This window comes from Petaurus breviceps, unplaced genomic scaffold (assembly GCF_028583685.1).
Source record: "Petaurus breviceps papuanus isolate PSGF00001 unplaced genomic scaffold, PetGlider_PUasm1.0 90903, whole genome shotgun sequence".
NCBI lineage: Eukaryota > Metazoa > Chordata > Mammalia > Diprotodontia > Petauridae > Petaurus > Petaurus breviceps.
In genome coordinates this window covers 923,638-945,806 of record NW_027187376.1, presented here as the reverse complement: position 1 = coordinate 945,806, position 22,169 = coordinate 923,638, and the positions used below count along the sequence as shown (strand labels likewise).

Genomic DNA, 22,169 nt, shown 5'->3' with positions numbered 1-22,169 from the left:
CTCTCTCTCTCTCTCTCTCTCTCTCTCTCTCTCTCTGTCTCTCTCTCAGTGATCCTATAGAGGTAACACATGAAAATTATAGGATGCAAATACACCCTCTACCCCCAACCTCCATCAGACCAGCCTTATCATCAGCTACTCCTGAAAGCCTGGGACCCAGCCAGGTTGGGATGCTTTCACTCACTTCCTTCCTTGGAGTGCCCATCTCTCACCTCCATTTACCCAAACCCCACTCATTCTTCAGCCCCTAGATAAAGTCCTCCTCCCCCCTCCTCTATGAAGAGTCCACTTCTTGTCACTTAACCCCAAATGCCCTCCAAAAAAAAAGAAAAGGAGTCCAGAGGCCACTCAAACCCACAGTGATTTCTCTTTTCCTCCTTTGAACATCTCCTTATCTCATCTATTATCACCCTTTTAGAATCATATATACATATGATTTCATGTATATATACCTCACATCCTAATGGCCTGAAAAGTTGGTAAAGGCAAAGGCTGTACCTTTTACTACCTTGAATCCCCTACAGTGTCTGGTATAAGTCAGGCCTATCATAGGTGCTCAATAAATGAGTATTGATTGATTGACACAGAAAGTACAATGAATCAGATATGATTATAATCATCTATCTCCTCTAAGCAATAGTGAAGACTATTTGGTCCCCACCCCAGGACTCTCATAATTTCCACCAACTAAAGTATTAATAACACTCCCATCTCCCCTCTGCTCCCTATACCCCCATCCATTCCACTGCAGCCTCCATCCCAACTGGCCCCATACCTGTCAGTGCCAAGGAGGGGACTGCTGGTCGAGATGGGACTGGGTGGGGCAAAAGAGTTGCCCAGAGTTCCATTCCTCAGTGGTGTCTCAGAACCATAAGTCTGTGTAGTTAAGAGAGTTGGGCTCTTGGGCTCAGTGTCCTGGGTCCGGGGTCCAGCCACAGCTGTTCGAGCCACAGATTCGACATAGCTCCTGGGTTCTGAAAAAGACAAATGAAAACTATCAACCTGAGGAAGTGACAGAAAATTAGACAGGGTTCTGGAATTTTAAAATGCTTAGCCTAACTTGCCTCCTCTTTACCTCTGGTGGATATAAGCAAATGGGGAGAAAGGATGTGAAGTAGATCTTTACAAAACCCCAAAGTGAAAGCAGGCACACGAATTAAACTTCCCTCGGATGATAGGCCTGTTTTGAAGGACCAGCAAGGAAGTTTGAGCCTTACACAATATGGCGCCTTGGAAGATTTTTGAACAGAGCACTGTTGAAAAGGGAGAAAGTAGAGTTGGGAAGACCTCTTAGGAAGTTATTGCAATAGTCCAGGAGGGTGGTAATGAGTCCTTCCTACCACTATGGTGGGTACAAGAGGTACAGAAGGAGAAATATACCAGAGATATCAGGGAGATATGGCATCCTATAACTGAGTGGCTCCATATAAAGCCTCAACAGACATCCCAGGCCATTGCTCTAAAATTCTCAGCATGCACTTGTCACTATCCAGGTTAGAAATAAGAATAGATGTTCACCACAGTTCGCCTCTTCTTCCTGTCCTTACTTACTATCCCTTGCAGCCTCTGTGGGTCTTCCTCCCCATACTCCCCATGTCTCTTTTTAGTGATGGTAATACAGGGCAGATCAAGGCTTGAACCGCTCTGGACATCTAACTCAACAAGAAGCATGTATTAAGTGTCTACTGTGTACCAGACACTATGTCAGACCATGAAGATACAAAGAAAAAAAGAAGACAAGTCCCTTGCCCTTTAAGAGTCATGTGTACCACTATGGACAGTTTTTTCCATTGGTCACCTGCAAGGTACTCTGGCTCCAAATGGAGGTTATAGAATCTAGATGCATCCTAGAGGTCAGTTAGGCGGTGCAGTGGATAAGAATGCCACGCCTGGAGTCAGGAACATTTATGTTCCCAAGTTCAAATCTGGCCTCAGACACTTGCTAGCTGTGTGGCCCTGGACAAGTCACTTAACCCTGTTTGCCTCAGTTTCCTCATCTGTAAAAATGAGTTGGAGAAGGAAATGGAAAACCACTCTAGTATCTTTGCCAAGAAAATCCCAAATAGGGTCACAAAGTGTCAGACACCACTGAAAAACAACCAAACAACAACAATCACAGTGCACTCTGACTCCAAAGGAGAGCCATGGAATCCAGACCCATCCTAGAGGTCTTCAAAGGCAGGAGATACACCCAGCTCCCTGCCTAACACACTCAGCATTCCTCCAGAAACCTAAATCAGGAAAACCTATTTCCATGAGAAGCAAACTCAAAGGACGATGGAAAGGAGGACAATCTTCTATCGGTTCTCGCATCTATCTTTTATTAGACACAACCTACTTTGTGGAGCTGATCCAAGATGGTGAAGAGAAGAGGATCCTGGAATCTTAGACATTAAAGCTGGAAGGAACAATAGAGGCCATCTAACCCAACCCCTCCATTTAGCAGATAAGGAACGCAGGGACCCAGAGAAAATAAGTGATTGGAACAAGGTCACACCAGTACTAAGTGGCAAGACGGAGATCTGAACCTGAGCCCTCTGACTGCCAATTCTGTGCTCCTTTTCAGCAACACACCTAGAATGAAATGTCCCTCTTCTTGTCTGCTAATGTTCCCTATCTTAAGATAGGTGAAAAGAATCCCTCCTCTTCACCACTGGGGAAAACAGGCAAACAACCTAGACAAGATCATAAGCACTACCCTACAGTCTGCAGCATGGTCTAAGAGCCCTTCCCCACTGCTCTAAGACATCAAGACCAGTGCCATGCTCTCTCTCCCCTTCCACTGAAATCCCCCTGCCCCTCAATACCCATACAGATACCAGCTCTCCATCCACAAACAGTCCTGAGGCATCTCCAAAGAACACAGGAGCCTCAGTCAGAGGCCAAGACCCTCTTACCCCCAGGGAGGAGCAGAAGAGATCATTCTGGCTGCAGCTTCAGAAAACCCCAATGGAGACCAACCCACAACTGCCCTGAGCAGGCCAGAGCCCAGGACTGGAAAGCTGTGGTGTTTGCCTCCAATGGGAGGGTCCAGCCCCACCCTGAAAGGGCCCTCCCTCTTTTCATGCTCCTCACCTTTCTTCTCTCCCCCTACTTATCTCTGCCCCAGCCCCCTCCTATCTCCTATCTATCCCATCTCCCCTTCCCCTCTTCTCCAACCCCCCAATCCCCAGTCCTTTTTCCTCTCTCCTTCCATTTTTCCACTGTTTTCATTGCTACCTACATCCCCTACAATCAATCAACATTCATGTTGTTGTTGTTGCTGTTGTTGTTGAATTGTTTCAGTCCTGTCCAGGCCCCATTTAAAGCTTTCTTGGCAAAGATACTGGAGAAGTTTACCATTTCTTTCTCTAGGTAATTTTACAGATAAGGAAACATTCCAATATCCATTAAGTGCCAGGCACTGTGGTAAGTGTTTTAAGAGATTAAAAAAGAGAGGCAAAAAATAGTCTGTACTCTCAAGGAATCTAAAACATAATTAAACAATTTCCATCCAATTCAAAGAGTCTACTTTCCACCATTTGGGTTCCTCTTTATCAGCCAGAAACCCCCTATTCAGCTCCCATTGGAGTCCCTCATTCAGCTCACTAGCCTCAGTCACTCTGACCAAACCTTGAATCCGTTCTGCAATTATTACCTTTCTGGCCCCAACACCACTAATTCTCACATTTCTGCCCTCTGCTTCCCCTCATTCATCCTCTTCCTGTTCTCTGTTTCAAGTTTTACCCTACGATCAAATACCTGAGTCTAGAATAGAGAGGAGAGGGAGAGGTTGAATTAATTGCTCTGGAGAGGGCCAGCCCAATCAAGAGGAGGCACTTCGTGGTCTTCTGGGACATTTTGATAAAATGATTTACCCAGCCCCCTCCATGCTGAAGCTTACTCAGGCTCCTCCTATCCCTACACCCTTAATTCATGGATGTGAAGTGGAAAGATCTCAATGCACCTTAGGGACCACCGAGTCTTCTTATCTGCCCTGCAGCTCAGCCCTCTGTATGTTTTGTCTCCCTGTACTAGAATGTAAGCTCCCTGAGAACAAGGTATAATTCATTTTACTATTCCTTTCTCCAGCTTTTACCATGGTGCTTGGCAATAAATGGGGGGAGAGGGCAGTATTCATTTCCTCACTAGTCACACATGACTAATATCTATCTAAACCAAATGAAAGTATCAGTAGCATAATCTCTGGCAAGTTGTTCAACCTCTCTGAGACTCAATTTTCTCACTGTAAAATGGAAATAATGCTAACCCTTCCCTTCTTCAAATGGGACATTCCTCCTTACCCAGCAGTGGTGCTTATGAAACATTTATGAAAATCCTTTATAAACTGTGAAGTAGTATATTGTTATTGCTATTGTCAAGAGAGAAGGTCCCAGAAAGACACACGGAGGGGAGAGAGGAAGGGAGACAACAGCTGTTTATTAAGCATTAACAATGTACCAAGCACTATGCTGAGCCCTTTACAAACATTACCTCATTTTATCACTACAGAGATCATAGGTAAAATGCTTAAACAGCACAGGGAAGGCAAGGTAGCTCTATCTGGACTTGCAAGGAGAGAGTGTCCTTAATTTAAGGAACAGAACAAGCCCTAGATTTGTGGTCAAAAGACTTAAATTCAAATCCCAACTCTGCTATCGACTCCCCATGTGATTCTAGCCAAAACAACTTAACCTCTGTGGACCTCAGTCTCCTCGTGCATAAAATTAAGGAGTTGGCCTAGATGTTCAGTAAGCTGACTTCTATCTCTAAGCCCCATGATTTAATAGCCATAATCAGAGGAGAAGGATTAGAAAAAGATAAGTCAGGCAAGTCATTTTGCCTGTTCTTCTGCCTATGTATAGGACCATACCCAAACCAGCTGAAACCTTCCAGGGTTGATTCTATAGCTTTCCTCATAAATCCACAATGGCATAGTGGACAAAGTCTTGAATTCAGAGTCAGTAGTTTTCAGCTCAAATATGCTCCTTATTATATGTCCAACTTTGGGCAAGTTGTTTTTCTCCTGTAGGCCCAAACTTCCTTCTCTTTAACATTAAAGGGTTATGCTAGATGATTTCAAAGTTTCATTCCAGTTCTAAATTCCATTACTCCTTACAAATGTTATTTTCCACTTTTAAATTCCTTTTGGGACCAGCCCCAAGGGGCAGGCAGAAGTGTGTGATGTTGGGGGTGGGGCAAGTTTAGAAAGGAGGCTTGTATATGGGGTTGGGTTCTTCATTCTCAACATTCCAGGAAGATGGACAAGACCCAAGTGTCAGATCTGGCTCCCCAGAGCCCAGCCTGGCTGATAAGTCCTGGGGCCAAGGAGGTGACTACCATATGACCATTGGTGCCACCTGCCCTCCCCTTCTTCAGCTCTAGGTACCAGTCAGTGCTTGGGTTAGCAATTTAAGGTACCTTTTCCATCTCAGAGAAGACTCTCTGCCTGAAGAGGAGAGTCCATGCCCAGAGAGAAGTGGGTGTTGGAAGGCAAGAGAGAAAGGAAGACCTCACGGACTCACAGAACCACAAAATGTTATAGTTGGAAGAGATCATGGACTCCAACTCTCATCTGCCCAAGGTCACTCACCTTTTTATTGACTGATCAAGAGTGTGTATAGGAGGTATGGGAGATGCAAAAGAAACTAGGCTCCCAGATACTGAAAAGCACAAATTCTAAAATTTCTATCCTGATGAGATAAAAGGTCTCATCAGCAAAAATTCCAGGGGGCATGTTTGCAAACAACTTCATGAATCTAGGACAGAAAGTGGCCCTTGAAATATCAAATGAAACTGCCCCACTTCCAGACTTAAATAATCCCAGTTAAGAATCTAATCCATTCTTAAAGACCTCTCAATCCTCTGGCTACCTGTTATATTATCTCTCTTGGGAAGTTCTTCCTCGTGTCTAACCATTATGGATATAGCCAAAGTCCATACTTTGTGTTCTGTTGACAGTGGAAAATAAGAGCCCCCATCCCTACTACCCTCACTACTACAACTACCATCACTACCACCAACACCTTATTCTAGCTGAATAATTCCAGTTCCATTAAGCTTTTCTCACAAGCCTTTGTCCCTAATTTCTTTATCTGTGTTGTAGGATGAAAAGCATGAAGTTCTTTAGTAGTCTGACAATCAATCAATAAACATTTATTAAGCGCCTACTATGTGCCAGGTACAATGCTAAGCTGTTCCAGAGAAACAGTTACAAAAACAGTGCTAAGTACTGAGGTTACAAATAGAAGCAAGAGAAAATCCTTGCCCTCAAGGAGCTGACAATCTGGACCCCAGGTCTGGAAATAGAGAGGCCAAATCCTTTCCTCTATGTTTTCCAGTAGGTCTACTCATTCATTCACAGAACTCCTGGAATGTTTAAGGGACCTTAGAGCTCATTTCTCTACAATCCTTTCATTTTACACATGATAAAAACTGAGACCCTGAGAGATAAAGTGTCTTATTGAAGGTCCCAGATTTTGTAAGTAGCAAAGGCCGTACTAAAATCAGGTCTCCTGGTTTCAAGTCACTAGTACTCTTTTCAAGATACTATGCTCACTCCATCCAGAGGATCATACATCTAGGACTGGAAGGGACACCAGCACCATGAATCCAACGCCTTTATTTTATAGATGAAGAAACTGAGGCTCAGACTTGCCCAGAAATGGGATTTGAACCCCAGATCTCAGAACCAATGCTCTTTCTATACTGTAACATGTTGCCTCCCTTATTCCTTCCTTCATTCATTCAACGTCGATTGAACATCTACTCTGTAAAAGGCATTGTGCTCAAAAGGAAAACCAAATCAGTTTCTACACTGAAATTTCAGGGTATGGTGTCTAAGGAAAAGGAAAACACTACACCAGTGATATCAAGCTCAAACAGAAATGGAAATTACTGGACTAAATGGAAATAAGGATCTCAGTGGGCATATACTGACTTATGAAACAACACTTATTAACATTATCTATGTTCTAATGTATTTTCATTTAATTGGTTCTAATTTTTGTTTATTTAATTGGTTAAATATTTCTCAATTACATTTTAATCTGTTTCTGGCCACACTCAGAAGTATAGTGGGCAACCTATGGCCTGCCAGCTCCATGTTTGACACCTGAACGAGGTGGGCGTGGAGTGTGATCTGGCATTAGAAAAAGTATAGGAAGGGCAGTCGGGAGAACTAGGCTCTGGCCCCAGTCCCACCATTAACTTTCTGTGTGATTCTGGGCAAGATGTCCTTGCCTGCTCTGGGCCTCAGTGTGTTTTAACTATAAAATGAGGGGACTGGGTGAATGATCTCTAAAGTCCCTTCCATGCTTAACTTTCTGTAATAGATCACCTGGGAGAGAGTTAAACAGGCCCTTGCAGAATGAAGCATCCTACCTTAAGCAAATTGGGAAGGTTTAAAGCTGTTGCACAGCAAAGCCCACCCAAGCATTCTCACCCACCTGAAAAGAATCCCCCAAAGGCAGCAGTTCAACACCATCCTCAGCTGGAAAGACCCCAAACCTACAGCACAGCCCCACAAACACAGTAGCAGGGGGGTGGGATGGGCTTCTCAAAGTTCTCCAAAGCAGTTTATTTAAAGGGAAACTATAAATGTTTGTTGAATGATTCTGCCAGGTCAGCATCTGTGTCCAAGTCACGGGGGAGAGATAAAGGGCCCAATAAATTCCTAGCTCCTGACCTATGGCTCGGCTCCTTAGCCCAGCTCTCCCTTCTCCCCACCCTCTACTTAGAGAGCCCAAGCATGCTAGGCTGCTGGCTAATCTAGCCCCAGTGTCCTCTGGAGCATTCTTGTTGGAGAAGCCACTCAGCCTGTAGAGGTTAGCCTAGGGAAGCAGCTGCCCTGGACATAGCCCCAGTGGAGGGCTGAGAGCCTAATGCGTGCGCTGGCATCTCAAACACATGAACTTTGGCTCCAGGACTCTGCTTAGTCTCAACTCCCCTCCCCTCCCCTCTCAGCTGCCCCTGCCGGGAACCAGCCTTCAACCTCTGGCATTTGGGGAGAGTTAGCATGACAGATCTCTCACTGGCATCGGCAGAGGGGTGGGGGGAGGAGGAATCAGAGAAGGGTCTTTAACATCGGGAAGAGGCCTGGGGCTTGTAGCATGTCTCCCCTGGCTTATGCGGTATTTCTGCGGGGGTCACTTCTTTCAATGAGAGACAAGGTAGTAGAGAGGACAGAAGTCAGAAAGACCTGTGTTCAAATCTCCCCACGGACACTTAATACTTTAGTGATCCTGGTCTGTAATTCCCCTCAGTTTTCTTATCTGCAAAACAAGGGACTTTGGCTTGATCGCTACAGATTTTTTGGCTCCAAACTCCCTCCCTGCAGTCAAACCCTCAACTGGCTAGGAGCTGAAAGACCATTTGTAGCAACATACAATTTAGAGTCAAAAGGGTTATTGATGCCAACCCATTTTTTTTTTTTACTGATGAGGAAACTGAGACCCTAAAGAGGTTCAAAAACTGCCCATGGTCACCCAGATAGAGAGGGGAAGAGTCAGGATCTGAACCCAGGTCCATACTGAGCATTCTTCACTAAGCCTCGAGAATACTAGAATTAAGTGCATGGAAGACCCAGAGAGGGCTTGAGTTTGACGTCCTCTGAGCTCAGGAACCAGAGGAAGCCAGGCAGTATGCAAGCTAAAAGGAAATAAAGTAACAGGAGTAAAGAAACCAAGCATTTGGCTTAAAGAAAACAAAACAAAATATCTGACAGGTGGTCAGTCACCCACACAGAGAAGGGGCTTAATAAATATTTACTGACCAAATGACTGACATGTAGCAGACACATACCGTAGCGAAAGAACAATGGAGGCAGGAGATCTGGCCCTTCACTCTCTTCTGTCACAATGATGATGAAGATGATGATTCCTCACATTCCTCTAGCACTTTCCACCTTACAAAAGGTTTTCTTCATCCATGACACCCCATCTCCTGTCTCCATGCTTTTGCACTGGCTGTCCCCCAAGCCTGGAATGCCCTCCTAACCACTGCCTCTTAGAATTCCTAATTCTGCAAGGCTCAGCCGGAGCGACGCCTTATGCATGAGGGCTTTTAGGATGTCCCCAGATTAGTGCCCTCCTCCCACCCCTAAATTACTTTGTGTAATTGTGCGTGTGCGTGTGTGTGTGTGTGTGTGTGTGTGTACACATACTCCACCAACAAAGATATATAGATAGATGGATGGATAGATGGAAAGATGGGTGGATGGTAGATGGAAAGAGAGAAATAAAGGGGAAGGAAAAAGGAAGGGAGGGACAGGAAGGAAGGAAGGAAGGAAGGAAGGAAGGAAGGAAGGAAGGAAGGAAGGAAGGAAAAGAGGGAGGAAGGAAGGAAAAGAGGAAGGAAGGAAGGAAGGAAGGAAGGAAGGAAGGAAGGAAGGAAGGAAGGAAGGAAGGAAGGAAGGAAGGGAGAGAGGGAGGGAGGGAGGGAAGGAGGAGAGATGGAGACAAAGAGAGAGAGAGAGAGATGTCTTCCCCAGTGTTTCAAGAATTTAGCTAGGCTCCATGAATAGAGCACCTGCCCTGGGGTCAAAAGGGACCTGAGTTCAAATCCAGCCTCAGACACTTAAAACTTACTAGCCGTGTGACCTTGGGCAAGTCACTTAACCCCAATTGCCCTGCCTTCCCCCCTCCAAAAAAGAATTTAAGCTGTCTAAGGGCTGGGCCTTTCTCTATGTTTGTGCATGTAGCACAATGCCTGGAAAGTAGCAATCACTTAATAGCAATTTGATGACTGACTCCTCGTAGCCAGCTTGAGAAGCAGGTGATGCAAATATTGTTCCCATTTTGCAGATGAGAAAAATTAGGTTTGAAGAATGGGGGTGGTTTCCCCAGAGCTGCATGGTTAGTTAGGGTCAAATGTAGAATTCGAACCCAGGTTTCCAAGGCTAATGCCCCTTCCACAGTCCCCAGCTGTGCCCCTGAACCCAGTCAAATGACTTCTCTGGGCAGTGCTCTACTCTGTCAAACAAGGCAGAGCTAGTGAGAGGCTCGTGACCTAGGGTCTGTTAACTTGTTTGTTCTTTTTACTTTTTTAATAACTGTAGTTCAATAAAATTGATTTCCTTTGCAATCCTGTGTATTTTATTTTATAAACTGAAAAGTATTATTCTAAGAAGGCAGAAGACTACCAAGGGTTTCCATCACATAAAACAGGTTAAGAGCCCTTGGACTGGATGATCTCTAAAGGTCTCTCTCTTCTATCTGTAAAAATTACCTGCAATGAACCAAATAGTGGGCCCCAAGGAAACCAGGTCATGGGCCTAGAGGATACTAGATGAATTCATGTCTGCTCTGGGTCTCATGCCTAGCTTTTCCTGGGCCCATGAGGGTATCTGCTGCAGGCCTATCTTCTCTGAGCCAAGTGAGGGTCAGGAGCCGGGGCAGAGGGCCTGAGGAAAGCCATCTGAGGGGGCAGTGCATACTCAGCAGACCCGGGAGAATGTCGGTGGGAGCTGGTGAGTGGGCGTTTGCCTTTCTGTCTGTGCCTCCTATGGGAACAACAGCACCACCACACAGGCAGGGCTAGGGACCAGACCCAAGATGTCACTGGAGCCTGGGCCTGCCTGCTTGGCAGGGCTCCTTGGCCCAGAATGCCTTGTGCCAGTGTACAGTCTCACTGCCCCAGCATCTTGAAGGGCTGGGGGAAGGGAACTGGGATTGTAGCCACTTGAAACCTCAGGTGAAGACAGAGCTGTTGTCAAGTGAGCAGGGACTGAAGGCCTGGGGTCAGAAACTTTCACACAGTATCATGCGTCTGGAAACACCACCCAGAAATCCCATTCTTACCTTCAAAGAACTCAGTTACCACCTTCTCCTCATCTTCCTCTGAGGGAGGAAGAGGAAAGGAGAGAGGATGGGGGAGGGAAGCAGGTGAAGGAGAAGAGAAGAAAGAGAGATACACATTAACATAGTTAGCAACTGCATCTTAAGTTAACAGTGAGAGGAAGAGGGAATTTAGCCAGAAAAATAGTCAGAAAAGGAAGGCTAGAACTGTGTTGGAAATGGGTTATCCACCAACATCAGGGTTCCTCCATGGCATCCCTAGTCAGTCCCCACATGGAAAAGGCTGCATCCCTCCTCTGATGCCAACCCCTCTCCACCTTCCCAGTGGGGCTCTGAGTTGACATACCCCCAATGTGGCTCCCTGGCTTTGGTATCTGAGCAAAGTCACTGTAGGCAAGCACAGGGCTTTCCCCATTCAGCTGCTGGATTTTTTGGTAAAACTCCATTATATAGCCATGGTACACAGGGGTATGCCCATGGTATAAGTCAGTACACGTCCCAAAGGTATGCATCTACCACTACCACACCACCCCCATCCCTGTCAGGCTGAGTCATTCTTCCTATGACCAAAGGAGAAAACAAATCCTGGAAATACAAAATACTTGGGCAGTGATTTTCTGGACAGAGCCTATATAGCTCATCTGTTTGCTAGAGTATAGGGCCCCAAGGCTCTCTGATGCTGGACTCCTTCCCTAGGTGATGGGAAAGAGTTTTGGAGGCTGATGGGAAAAAAATTAAGGACAAACTGTGAGACCAAAGTTTGATTAGAGGAAAAAATGCCCTCTGGGTGGGAATCCCAAAAAGGATTAGTCTGGGGTTTATATACTTCAACATATCTGATTCTATAACACCAGGGACTTAGGCTAGGCTAGGGCTTGCTCTCTCCAATACTGACAGACAAGATGTTTGATCCAAGACAGAAACAGGCCAGGGACTAACTTAGCTATCATGCCTCCTTTCTTCCCCAGACCACCATCCCTCAGGGTGAAGGAGAAAGTCCAGACAGAGGGACAGCCTGGGAAGGTAAGGAGCACATGGAAAAAATGGGGAAATGAACTCAAGACCCTGTAAAAAAAATAAAAAGGAAAAGTCTTAGAGGGTGATGGAGGTCATCTCCAGCAGGAAACCTACTGGATTCAGCTCCCCCTTGGAAGTGGTAGGATAAGAATGTGGGAGTGCCCATAGTTCTCTGCAGGGGTCCAAGCCAAAAGGACTGTTCTATATGAGAGACACTGACAAAGCTAAATCGTGTCTTTATGAGGGTACCCAGAATAGTGAAACCATACTAAGAAAGGTTTGAGAAATGTTTGGCCTGGGCCAAAAAAAAAAAAAAGAAAAGAGAAAAGACCCATCTTCAAATATTTGGAGGTCCTTCTATAGAATAGGGATTTAAATTTCGTTTTGCCTAATGGGGGAAGGAACGGGAATGAGTATGTGTAATAGAGAAATAAATTTGGGCTTGATTGAAGGATGCATCTTTGAATGAAAGCTACTCAGTCTCTCTGATACCGGGGGTATTCAAACAGAAATCTAGCAGGGAAGCTGGGAAAAGGACAATAGAATAAAATGAAGTTTGGGCTATGAGACTTAGAAGGTGCCTTTTAGTCCTAAAATCCTAGGATTCTATGAAGGCTGATGATCAGTCAGGAGGCATATTCTCTGGTGTTCATCCTAACCCCCAGGGAGCATAAATGTCAGAAGAGTTGGCATGTGGGAACCTGCCAGATTTCCCCCCCCCTAGATCAGGAGTTGGGTCTATGAGCTCAGTTTTTTAGTATATTTAGATAACTGGCTTTCCTGTATAATCCTATGTATTTTGTTTTGTGCACTTAAAAACATGGTTCTGAGAAGGGGTCCATGAGGGCTTCACCACACCACCATCACACAAAACAAAGCCCTACTCTAGACATTCTCAGGTTGGTTCCCAAGGCCTTGACCTTGACCCTAGTTTGTCCCAATCCTGTCTACGTCCATAGCTATCACCTGGCTCCCCACCACACACCATAGCCCACAGCACTCAGCCTTACTCACCTCCTGTGGGGTGGAGCAGAATGTCCGCTGGATTATGGGGTTTCAGTCCCAGGGCAGAAAGGGGTGTCTTGGCAAGCCCTGGAGGAGATCGCACTGTACCAAAGGGAAAGAGATAAGAAGTTAGAATTAGGGGGGAATGGAGGTTCAGTGGGGGAAACGGAATGAGGCCAGAACGTGGCTTTGGAGGCTACAGAGATGGATGGACTTTGTGGGTTGTAGGAGAGACATAACTAACTGCTCCTGAAATCAGGCTCCCCTGGGGAATTACAGCTCTCAGCGGACAGGTTATCCCCCTCTACCCAGGTCCTGTCTTGTCTCTTTGTGTGCCTCTGCTCCTGCCACCTGCCTCTCCATCACTGTCTGTCTTGCTATAGTGGAAAGAACAAACTAGGGATCAGAGAGGCCAAGGTTCTAGCCCCAGCTCCACTCCTTACTAGCTGTGCAACCTTGAAAGAGTCACTCAACCTCTCTGCTTCCTTATCTTATCTATAATACCACCTGAACTGCCTTCCTCACAGGCTGGACAGGAGGATTGGGTGGTATAATATACATTAAAGCCCCTGGTAAACTGTATGTCCATAAGGCAACTCCTTTCCAGCGACTGTCATATTTGCATTAAAACCTCATTCTTCGGATGATCTTAAGGCTAGGGTTATCTATACAATCCTTTTAGTCACTAAGCAACAGTTAATGAAAGCATGCTAATGTTCCAGCCAAACTAGACTGTTGTTCCCTGTACACACTTGTCTCTATACCTTTACTCAAGGAGCCCTTACACCTGTAATGTCCTCCTCTCTGCCTTCTGAATTCCTACCCAGCCTTTAAGCTTCAGCTCATATACCACCTCTTCCAGGTAGACTGCCCTGATTTCTCTCCTCCATCACCCCCTTTTAGTAATGGCCTTCCACTCATGGACTTTGTTCACCTCATCTCTTATGCACTTATCAGGTTCTAATTTTTATCTTAGATATATGTGTGTGAACCTCTACCAGACTGTAACTTCCATGAAGGCAAAGTCCACATCATCTAAATTCTATATTTCTCCCATCATCTAGTATGCTTGGCTTTACCCAGGAATTGTTTAGCAAATATTCACTGAATTCAATTCCAGTCTTCTCCATTTATTTCTACATTTCACTCACTGTGAGTGCTCTGCCTCTCTTCTCATGAAGGAGTTTGGGTGGTAACCCCATAAAGGAGCACAAGAGAAAAGAAAATGGGAAGAAACACTCTTCCAGAGCCATCTGAGATGCTAAAAAGGACGGGGCCAGACTATGGCCAAGGGGGCATGAAGGACCCAAATCACCTCACTGCTCAAATATCAGGCCTGGCTTACTTGATATAGAAAGTCCCAAAAGTCTTAGTACAATTTTATGTGTTAAGAAAATATTACTGCAAAAATATCACTGCTAGGGGCAACTAGGTGGAGCAGTGAATAGAGCACCGGGGTCAGGAGGACCTGAGTTCAAATTCAACCTCAGACACTTAACACACTTACTAGCCGTGTGACTTTGGGCAAGTTACTTAACCCCAAATGCCCTCCAAAAAAGCAAAAAAAAAAATATTACTGCTCAAACTTACAAAAAAACATCATTTGAAAGCTTAGTTATATAAATTTCCCTTATACTTATTTAGTTTTGTGAATTCTGAATAATATTTTTTATTTTTAATTTTAACAAGATGGAACACCCTATCATTATGCATTGTGTATGTGACAATTTCTGGAGAAAATTTTCTCAGATTGGGTGGATTCAGTAGAGGAGGTCACCTTGCTTGACCACTGTGGTCACAATCATGTCCACTAGATTTTTTTTAATGGGAGGGGTGGGGAGGGATCACATCGAAACTGTCATATTTGCATTAAGACTTCATTCTTTGGATGATCTTAAGGCTAGGGTTACCTATACAATCCTTTTTGTTACCTATACAATCCTTTCCGTCACTGAGCAGCAGCTGATGAAAGTTTCCACAAATTTCAGAAATGAACTAGGGTCATATACAGCACAGGAGGGAGTTCTGTTCAGTGGATAGAGCACAGGGCCTGGAGTCAGGAATATCTGAGTTCAAATCTGGCCTCAGATACTTACTAACTATGTGACCTTGGGCAAGTCACTTAACATAGGTTTACCTTAATACACTAGAGAAAGAAATGGGAAACCAGGCCAGGATCTTTGCCAAGAAAACCTCATGGATAGCATTTGCATACTATGGTCTATGGCAGAGATAGGGAACCCGAGGCCTCAAGGCCACATGTGGCCTTCTAGGTCCTTGGGTGCAGCCTTTTGACTGAGCCCAAGCATTGCAGAACAGATCCTTTTATTAAGGGGATTTGTTCTGTGAAGTTTGGATTCAAGTCACATGTGGCCTAGGGGCCGTGGTTTCCCCACCCCTGATCTATGGGGTCATGAAGAGTTGGACATGACTGAACAACATGTGTAGTGCAGTATTTTAAAGTTTTAAATAACTGACCTTTCCAGTGATGCTTTTTTAAAAGTATATTTCTGAAGTTTAAACTTAAATCTTTAGTTAATTTAATTAAAACTTAAACAATTTTTAAAACTTGCATTCTTCCCTCCCCCCTCCCCCGTTCTAAATGATGAACCAGCATTTTCTGCCCAAGATGGTAAGGAAGCTCTTTCTTTCCTGTTCTTTATATAAAAGAGTTGTATTCTAGAGTCTGAAGACCTGGGTTCAAATCTCAGCTCTGCTCCTTACTCCCTGTGTGATCTTGGGCAGGACAATTAACCACTCTGACACTGCCTCAGACCTCATCTATAAAATGAGGGGAAGAGACCAGACGACCAGCTCTCAATCTATGACCAATGATTTTTAGTGGAGGGTTCTCCAGTAGCTCTGGCCACATATGGGTATGCTCAGGGCAGAAGAGGCTCCAGGGTAGGGTGGGCTTCCCAAGGCAGGTCCTCTGGGTACACTGAAGACCCCCCTAACTAGGAGAGTAAGCCCTCCTCTCTAATGCTGTGCCTGGAACACTGGTTTAAGGACAAAGAACCTTCATCTCAGACCCAAGAAGACCATTCAGCTTGGAGGTTTCATGTAACACTCAAGGTCAAGAAAGGCTTTTAGCTTTGGCCTCAGCCAAAGATGTGGCCAGACTCTAAGTGAACGTGAAAGGTGGTTATTATATGCAGTCCCAGGAAGGTTTCTGAAGCCCAAGGGTGGGGGTGGGGGAGCACATTTCCCAGCACACCTCTGAGGGAAGGTAAAAAAAAAATCAGCTTTGTTTCTAATACCAGGCTTGGCAAAGCTGCACTGTTCTAAAGACCCAAGTACTAAGGACAATCAGCTTCATTAATCAGATATCAGTGCCCTGAGAAGCCTTGGGGCCTTATCCCTCCCCACCCTCCAACTCAAAACAAATGCTTAAGATGGACAATTCCATCTACCTTGGTACTTCCCCACATACAACCCTGCCACCCCCAAAGCATCCTCTAAAGCAGGAAACAGAATAGGCAAAGTCCAACTTTTTAAAGCAGAAAATATGAGTAATATGTGGAGTTACACATATAGGTGTGCACCATGCAATCATATATAATACACATATTAGATAGGTGATATTTAATATGCAACATGTAATAATGACACACATGTGTATGCAAATGAGGAATGGCGGCATGATGGGATTCTAGGTACGCGACTAACTAACCACACACACACACACACCCTTCTTTCCTGTCCTCACTCACCGTCCTCAAGGGCCCTAGAGGCCAGTAACAGTCAAAGGGATGAATGCACACAGATATAGACCCACAGCCACACACGCCCCAAGCACACTGCCCTCCTCCACAGGTGGTAGAAGGCACACGAATCATCCATGTGTGGTGGGCATGGTATAACCACATATAGACGGCTGATGGATACTTTACATAGAGCAGGGGAGCAGGGGGATGAATACAGAGGGAGATGGACAAATGAGAATGGGGGGGGGGAGTGTTTCATTCAATGGAACCAGCTGATGCGGTGCCCATATGTATGCATGTTCATACATGTATGTAGGTATGTAGGTGTATGCATGCACGTAGGTGTGAGAAAAGGAGAGCTGGGGAAAGATCATGGCCCGGCCCTCTCTTTCCTCCTTCTCTTCACTGACCTCTGGCTCCCTTAGTCTGCATTCTCTAACAATCTGGCCCTTTCTCCTAGGGCGGAAGAGCCCGAGTGGGGGAGGCCCGAGATAGGCAAGCCTTTTGCTTCCCCAAAGGAAAATTCCCCACATTTCTCCGCCTTCTTTATCCTCTCCTCAACTTTTTGCATTTTAAAAAATTTCTGACTTATACATTCTCCTCTCTGGATCACCCACGGGTTAACCCTTGGGTGGGGAGGGGGATGGTAGGGAATGGAAGTGGAAGAAAAACTGACTATCCAAGGCAAAACCCCTTCAAGCTCAGCTTCAATGGCATCTCTCTCAACCACCCCAACTTTCTATGCCAGGCAGGGATTGGAAGGACATGAGTGGGTGAGGGGAACAGTTTCTTCAAGATGGCCTAAGACCTAAGACGTTCACTCATGAAAGTGGAACAAAAGGCTGCCTCCAGTTGCAAGTCAAGACTCAAAGCATTACTGCCCTGAGTGACTGACTAGAGATGGCCACCTACCCATGGCATTTGTGCCAACAGGTGGGTTCATTTCCACTAGCAGAGCTGCCCTGACCCCTACCCCCACTGCTCCTGGAAACCCTGATAATGAGCAAATGACAGGTATCAACACAGTCCTCCCTCTCCTCACCTTCCCAACATTAACCCCACCTCTCACACATATCCAGAGAAGCAAAAGCTTCTGCTGCTCCCTTTAGCACACCCCTCCTCAAAAGCCATTAGCTCCTGAGGCAGGTGGGTGGCCAATGGCAGTTGCCAGTTACCAGATAGGTAACTGCACATTACAAAGAAAGCTGGTCCCAGTTTTTCAATTCAAGACCCTCCAAATCTTTATTCGCTCTCCTCCATCCTCTCTAGCTTCTGCCTCTAGAAAGAAGGAAATTTAACTTCTCCCAGCAGCCTTGAGGAGAAAGCCCCAGGGTCTGGATCTCAGTGTTAAAGAACAGGGGAGAATTTAAGGAATAGAGAAGCTCCTCCTAGATCTGACTTAATTACCACACAAAGAACAGAAGCTCTAAGGTCTTCCCCCTTTGGACAGGGATCCCAAGGTACTCTTGGAAATCTGGTCTATTGATATGCCCATGAGAGAATATTTTAAAGGAATTGGGGCTGAGGGGTGGAATAAAAGCTAAGCTCTCTTGCCCAGCAGTAGAAGAGTGGATGTGAGGCTTTACCCGCTGAAGAAATCACTGCCTGTCCTTTCTGTTATGGAAGAAGCAAGCCAAGCAATCATACGCTAGACAGAACCGTGCTTTTGGAATCAGAGGCCTTAGATCTGAAATGGGAGCTAGGGTTTTGTTACTTCGTATGTGCATGATCTTGGAAAAGCTGTTTCACTTCCCTGGCCTCGGTTCATCAGTACTTGGAGTCATAAGAGAGCCTGGCTTGGATCCTGCCTCCAATCCATATTAAGTGTATGATGACCATAACCTATGTAGCCTCGGTTTCCTCTTCTGTAAAATGGTGGAGGTGGGTGAGGATCCAGTGAGATGTGTATGAACAGTGCTCTGTAAACTTCAGTGCTGCATAAATCTCAGCTATGATTATATTCATCTCTTTGGGCTTCATTATCTTCACCTGCTGAATTTGAGGGATTGGATACGGGACTGGATACGATGCTCTCTGAGCACCTTTCAGCTTTAGTAACTCAAAAGGATCCAAATCCCTCAAGCCCATGATGGCTTCTGAGGCCCCAGCACAGATGAGGAGCAAAGGTGAGAAGAGAGAAAATTACAGAGACTCCAAAACTAACACCAGGCTGCAGACGAGAGAAAGTCCTGGGTCCAGACATTTTGATCCATTAAGGGCCGTCGGGGGCAGGGGGAGGGGGAAATCTCCCTTTCTTTTGCCTTGCCTTTTTTTTTTTCCACTCACTACTCAATAAACTCCAGTGGCAACTTAGCACCCCCAGGATCAGAATATAATATCAAATATAAACATAAAATCATCTATGCACACACATATACACACACACCCTTTCCAGTCTTCTTACTTCTTATACCTCCCACATGTACAGTGACTTTGGCCTCCTAGCTGTTTCTCGAATGACTTCATCTCTCAACCCTAAGCATTTTCACTGGCTGTCCACATGCATGGAATGCTCTCCCTCCTCATTTCTTCCTCCTCCCAGCTTCCCCAGCTTCCTTCAAGTTCCAGTTAAAACCTGACTTTCTACAAGAAGGCCTTCCTAATCCCCCTTAATTCGAGATTCTCCCCTCTCCCAATTATCTCCAATCCATCCTGTCTATAACATGGCTGTATATAATTGTTTGCATGTCATCCTCCCCATTAGACTGTGATCTCATTAAGAGAAGGAGCTATTTGGGGGGGGGGGGGAGGCTTTCTTTTTATCACCAGAGATTAGCATAGTCCTTAAGCACACAGTAGGTACTTAATGTGTATTGACTGTCTTATGGACCTAAGACAGCTAGGAATACCATAAAATGGGGGAGCTAGTGACTCTATACTCTGTTGCTGTGTTCTGGCCTGGTGTGGCAACAGTAGAGATAATGTGATTATCCCAAATTTGAGAGCTTTGGATGAGGGTGGAGGCATGGAGGCTGAGAAATGATGGGAATGGAAAGGGGTCAGGAGCAAGGGTGGAGGGAAGTGAGCCATGGGGATGAGAAAGATGGTTGGCTTCAAAGTTGGACTTGAGACTGACCCCCGCCCAGCCTCACCAGACTCAGCCCACATCATCAGCCAATTCCCTCCACCTCCCAGAGCCAGAACACTTACACAGGCTACGGTTGACATAAGGGTTTTGAGGCGACACAGGGAAGTCAGGGGTTGGGGGAGAGTTCTCACCACCGCTGGGAGGTGGACTGGCTGGAGCGGCCCCCTCCATTTCTTCAAACGCCTCCTTGTAGCTGTGTAGATGGGGCTACAGGAACAGAACACACAAGAAAAGATGGAAAACATCAGTTATGGTATCCTGAGCAACAATGGCATCACCTTTGTTTAGCAACAAAGAATTAAACCCTTCAGAAAGTCAAATAACTGCAATGCAAGTTAACAAGCCCACCAAAAAAAGTGAAAAAATCCCCAGGCTTATCTCCCATTGGGAAGTAGAGAAAAATGAACTAAATTCGTCCACTCACCCAGAACAGGATTATGAGAATTACTCATAATGAGGCAAGAAGGTAAAGGCTTATTTGCAAGGCCATTGTCAAGCCATAGTCAGAAATCCAAGGCCTCTATCTGTAGATAATTCAGAATAAGATAGCTGCCCATGTGAGTGGGCTGGTCGAGGTGGTGTCCCTGCCTAGGATCAGGGAGAAGGACAAGATGATCCCAAGTCTTTTACATGACACCATTGACCCTCATGGCTCCAGCTGAAGAACTGTCTCCAGGAAACAAAAGGGCAATTCTTCTTGGATCAGGCAAATGGACTTGGGCAATGGAGATACTAAAAAGTCCCTTTGGTAGAACTGAGGAAGGTAGGAATTTGTGAGAAAGAAAGGCACCTGGGACATTCAAAATGGTTGAGATTTGTTAGATCCCTACTTATGAGCTACACGAGGGTAACTTGATGGCAACATGCCATGCTTAACCATGATTAGGAAGTAGAAAATTTGCAAAGATAAGGAAGCACTTGGTCTTTGAATTGGAATGCAAAAAATTAATCCCTATTTGCCTTTAGGAACAATGTTACCCAGCTTACTTCTAGTGAGTCCCCAGCAGAGGGGTCCTATTTGCACACCCTAGCCAGGGGATTATAACTAACCAACTCTCACCTCTTTGGGCCGTCCTCCTGGATTGAGGGCAATGGTGAGGGCCAGCTCTGGGGAAACACATTGGACTGGTGACCGCACCCCAGGACTCCGAGGGGAAGTGGGCTCTGGAGAATGGTTCTCATATTGCCCATCACTGACTGTTCGTCTCCGAAGTGGGGGAGGAGGCTCTGTTGTCTGCTTTTCTCGAGCCTGTACCCCTAGAAGTAATGGCAGGAGTTAGGGGAGATAGGCACACATTTAGGGGGCTGGTCTCTCCAAAACAGATAAGAATGCTGTTAGAAAGTTTGTGGGTCAGATTCTACAAAGAACTCACTGCATCTGAGGTCAATGATCTGAACAGGACCAAGGCCTATATTCTCTGCACCCCCCACCCCCTTCTGTTCAACTCCCCCACACTCGTGGCCCTTCCTGCCAGGCTGGGCAATCTATTCTGACTAAGAACAGACCTCCACCCAGTGATCTCTGATCAAGGACTGAGCTTTGGCCAAGAATACAACAGAGTTGATTCTTGAAACAGATGTCAACTCTTTCCAACCCCTGGAAGCAGATGGCCACTGTTTCCTTTCATAGAAGGGAGGAAAGGCAATAGGAAGGGGGAGGAAGTTACCAGGACAACAGCATCAACTAACATGCAACATCTGGCCCCAGGGAAAAACTCTTGGAAAGAGGGAAGAATGCAACATCATGTATTCTGAATCTCTAAGGGGGCCCTAGACAAACAAGAGGGGTTACTTACCCCTCACATCCGTCAGGCCTCAGGATTAATTGGGGCTCTCAGGGGGCCCCCAAATTTATCCAAGGTTACCCTAAAGCTTTTAGTCAACCTCCACGTCTCCCATCTTTCTCTCTTTCAAAGCTGTCCCCAACAGTCTCTACTAAAATGAAGTTTTTCACAAAGCAGCCCCACCCCAAAGACACTCCTACTTTGTCTATGGCAGGGTTAGCAATCTGGATGTGACAACATGGGAAGGGAGCCCTGAAATAATTCTCCTCTGTTTTCCATCTGCTTTCCCTTCCCAACATGCAGGACACCCCAGTGCTGCCAAACTGCCCTCAAGCCCCATTCCCCTGCCCTGGGGCTAGCCTGTGGCACAGAAGCTACTGCCTCATTAAGCTGACCCAAAGAATCCTAGGAAACTTTCTTCTTGGAGGCATCAGGGCATATTCAAAGGGCACCTAACCCATTCCCCTGCTTCTGGGAAAGAGGGTCCCCCTCCTGGACCAGAATTATTCCTAAGTAGCTTTAAACCATCTCTCTGCTCCTTATAGTCATAAAAGGGGAAACAAAAGCATAAGGAAATAACATAACCTTCCTGAAGCCACCCAGAAAATCAAAGCCACAAAGAAAATGAAATTCCAGTGCCCTGACTCCCAGGCCTTAGTCAGTAGACCTCACCAGCTTCATCAGAAGAACCAGTGTCCCATGACCTCTCTCCATGTCTGTCTGTCTGTCTCTCTTACACACACACAGACTCTCTCTCTCTCTCTCTCTCTCTCTCTCTCTCTCTCTCTCTCTC

At 45.7% G+C, this 22,169-nt stretch overlaps 1 protein-coding gene across 14 annotated transcripts in view; it reads right to left on the bottom strand.

Moving 5' to 3' along the window:
- TNS1 (tensin 1) overlaps nt 1–22,169 on the bottom strand; it is a 262,454-nt gene that overhangs the window by 24,779 nt on the left and 215,506 nt on the right. For 8 of the 14 annotated variants that reach the window (XM_069075165.1, XM_069075168.1, XM_069075174.1 and 5 more), the window contains 5 exons: nt 20,653–20,849; nt 19,655–19,799; nt 12,807–12,899; nt 10,779–10,817; nt 776–974 (listed from right to left, as the gene is read on the bottom strand). In XM_069075165.1, the coding sequence (XP_068931266.1) occupies nt 776–974; nt 10,779–10,817; nt 12,807–12,899; nt 19,655–19,799; nt 20,653–20,849 (673 nt within the window). The remainder of the gene's footprint in view (nt 1–775; nt 975–10,778; nt 10,818–12,806; nt 12,900–19,654; nt 19,800–20,652; nt 20,850–22,169) is intronic. The other 6 variants (XM_069075167.1, XM_069075170.1, XM_069075166.1 and 3 more) reach the window with 3 other exon arrangements.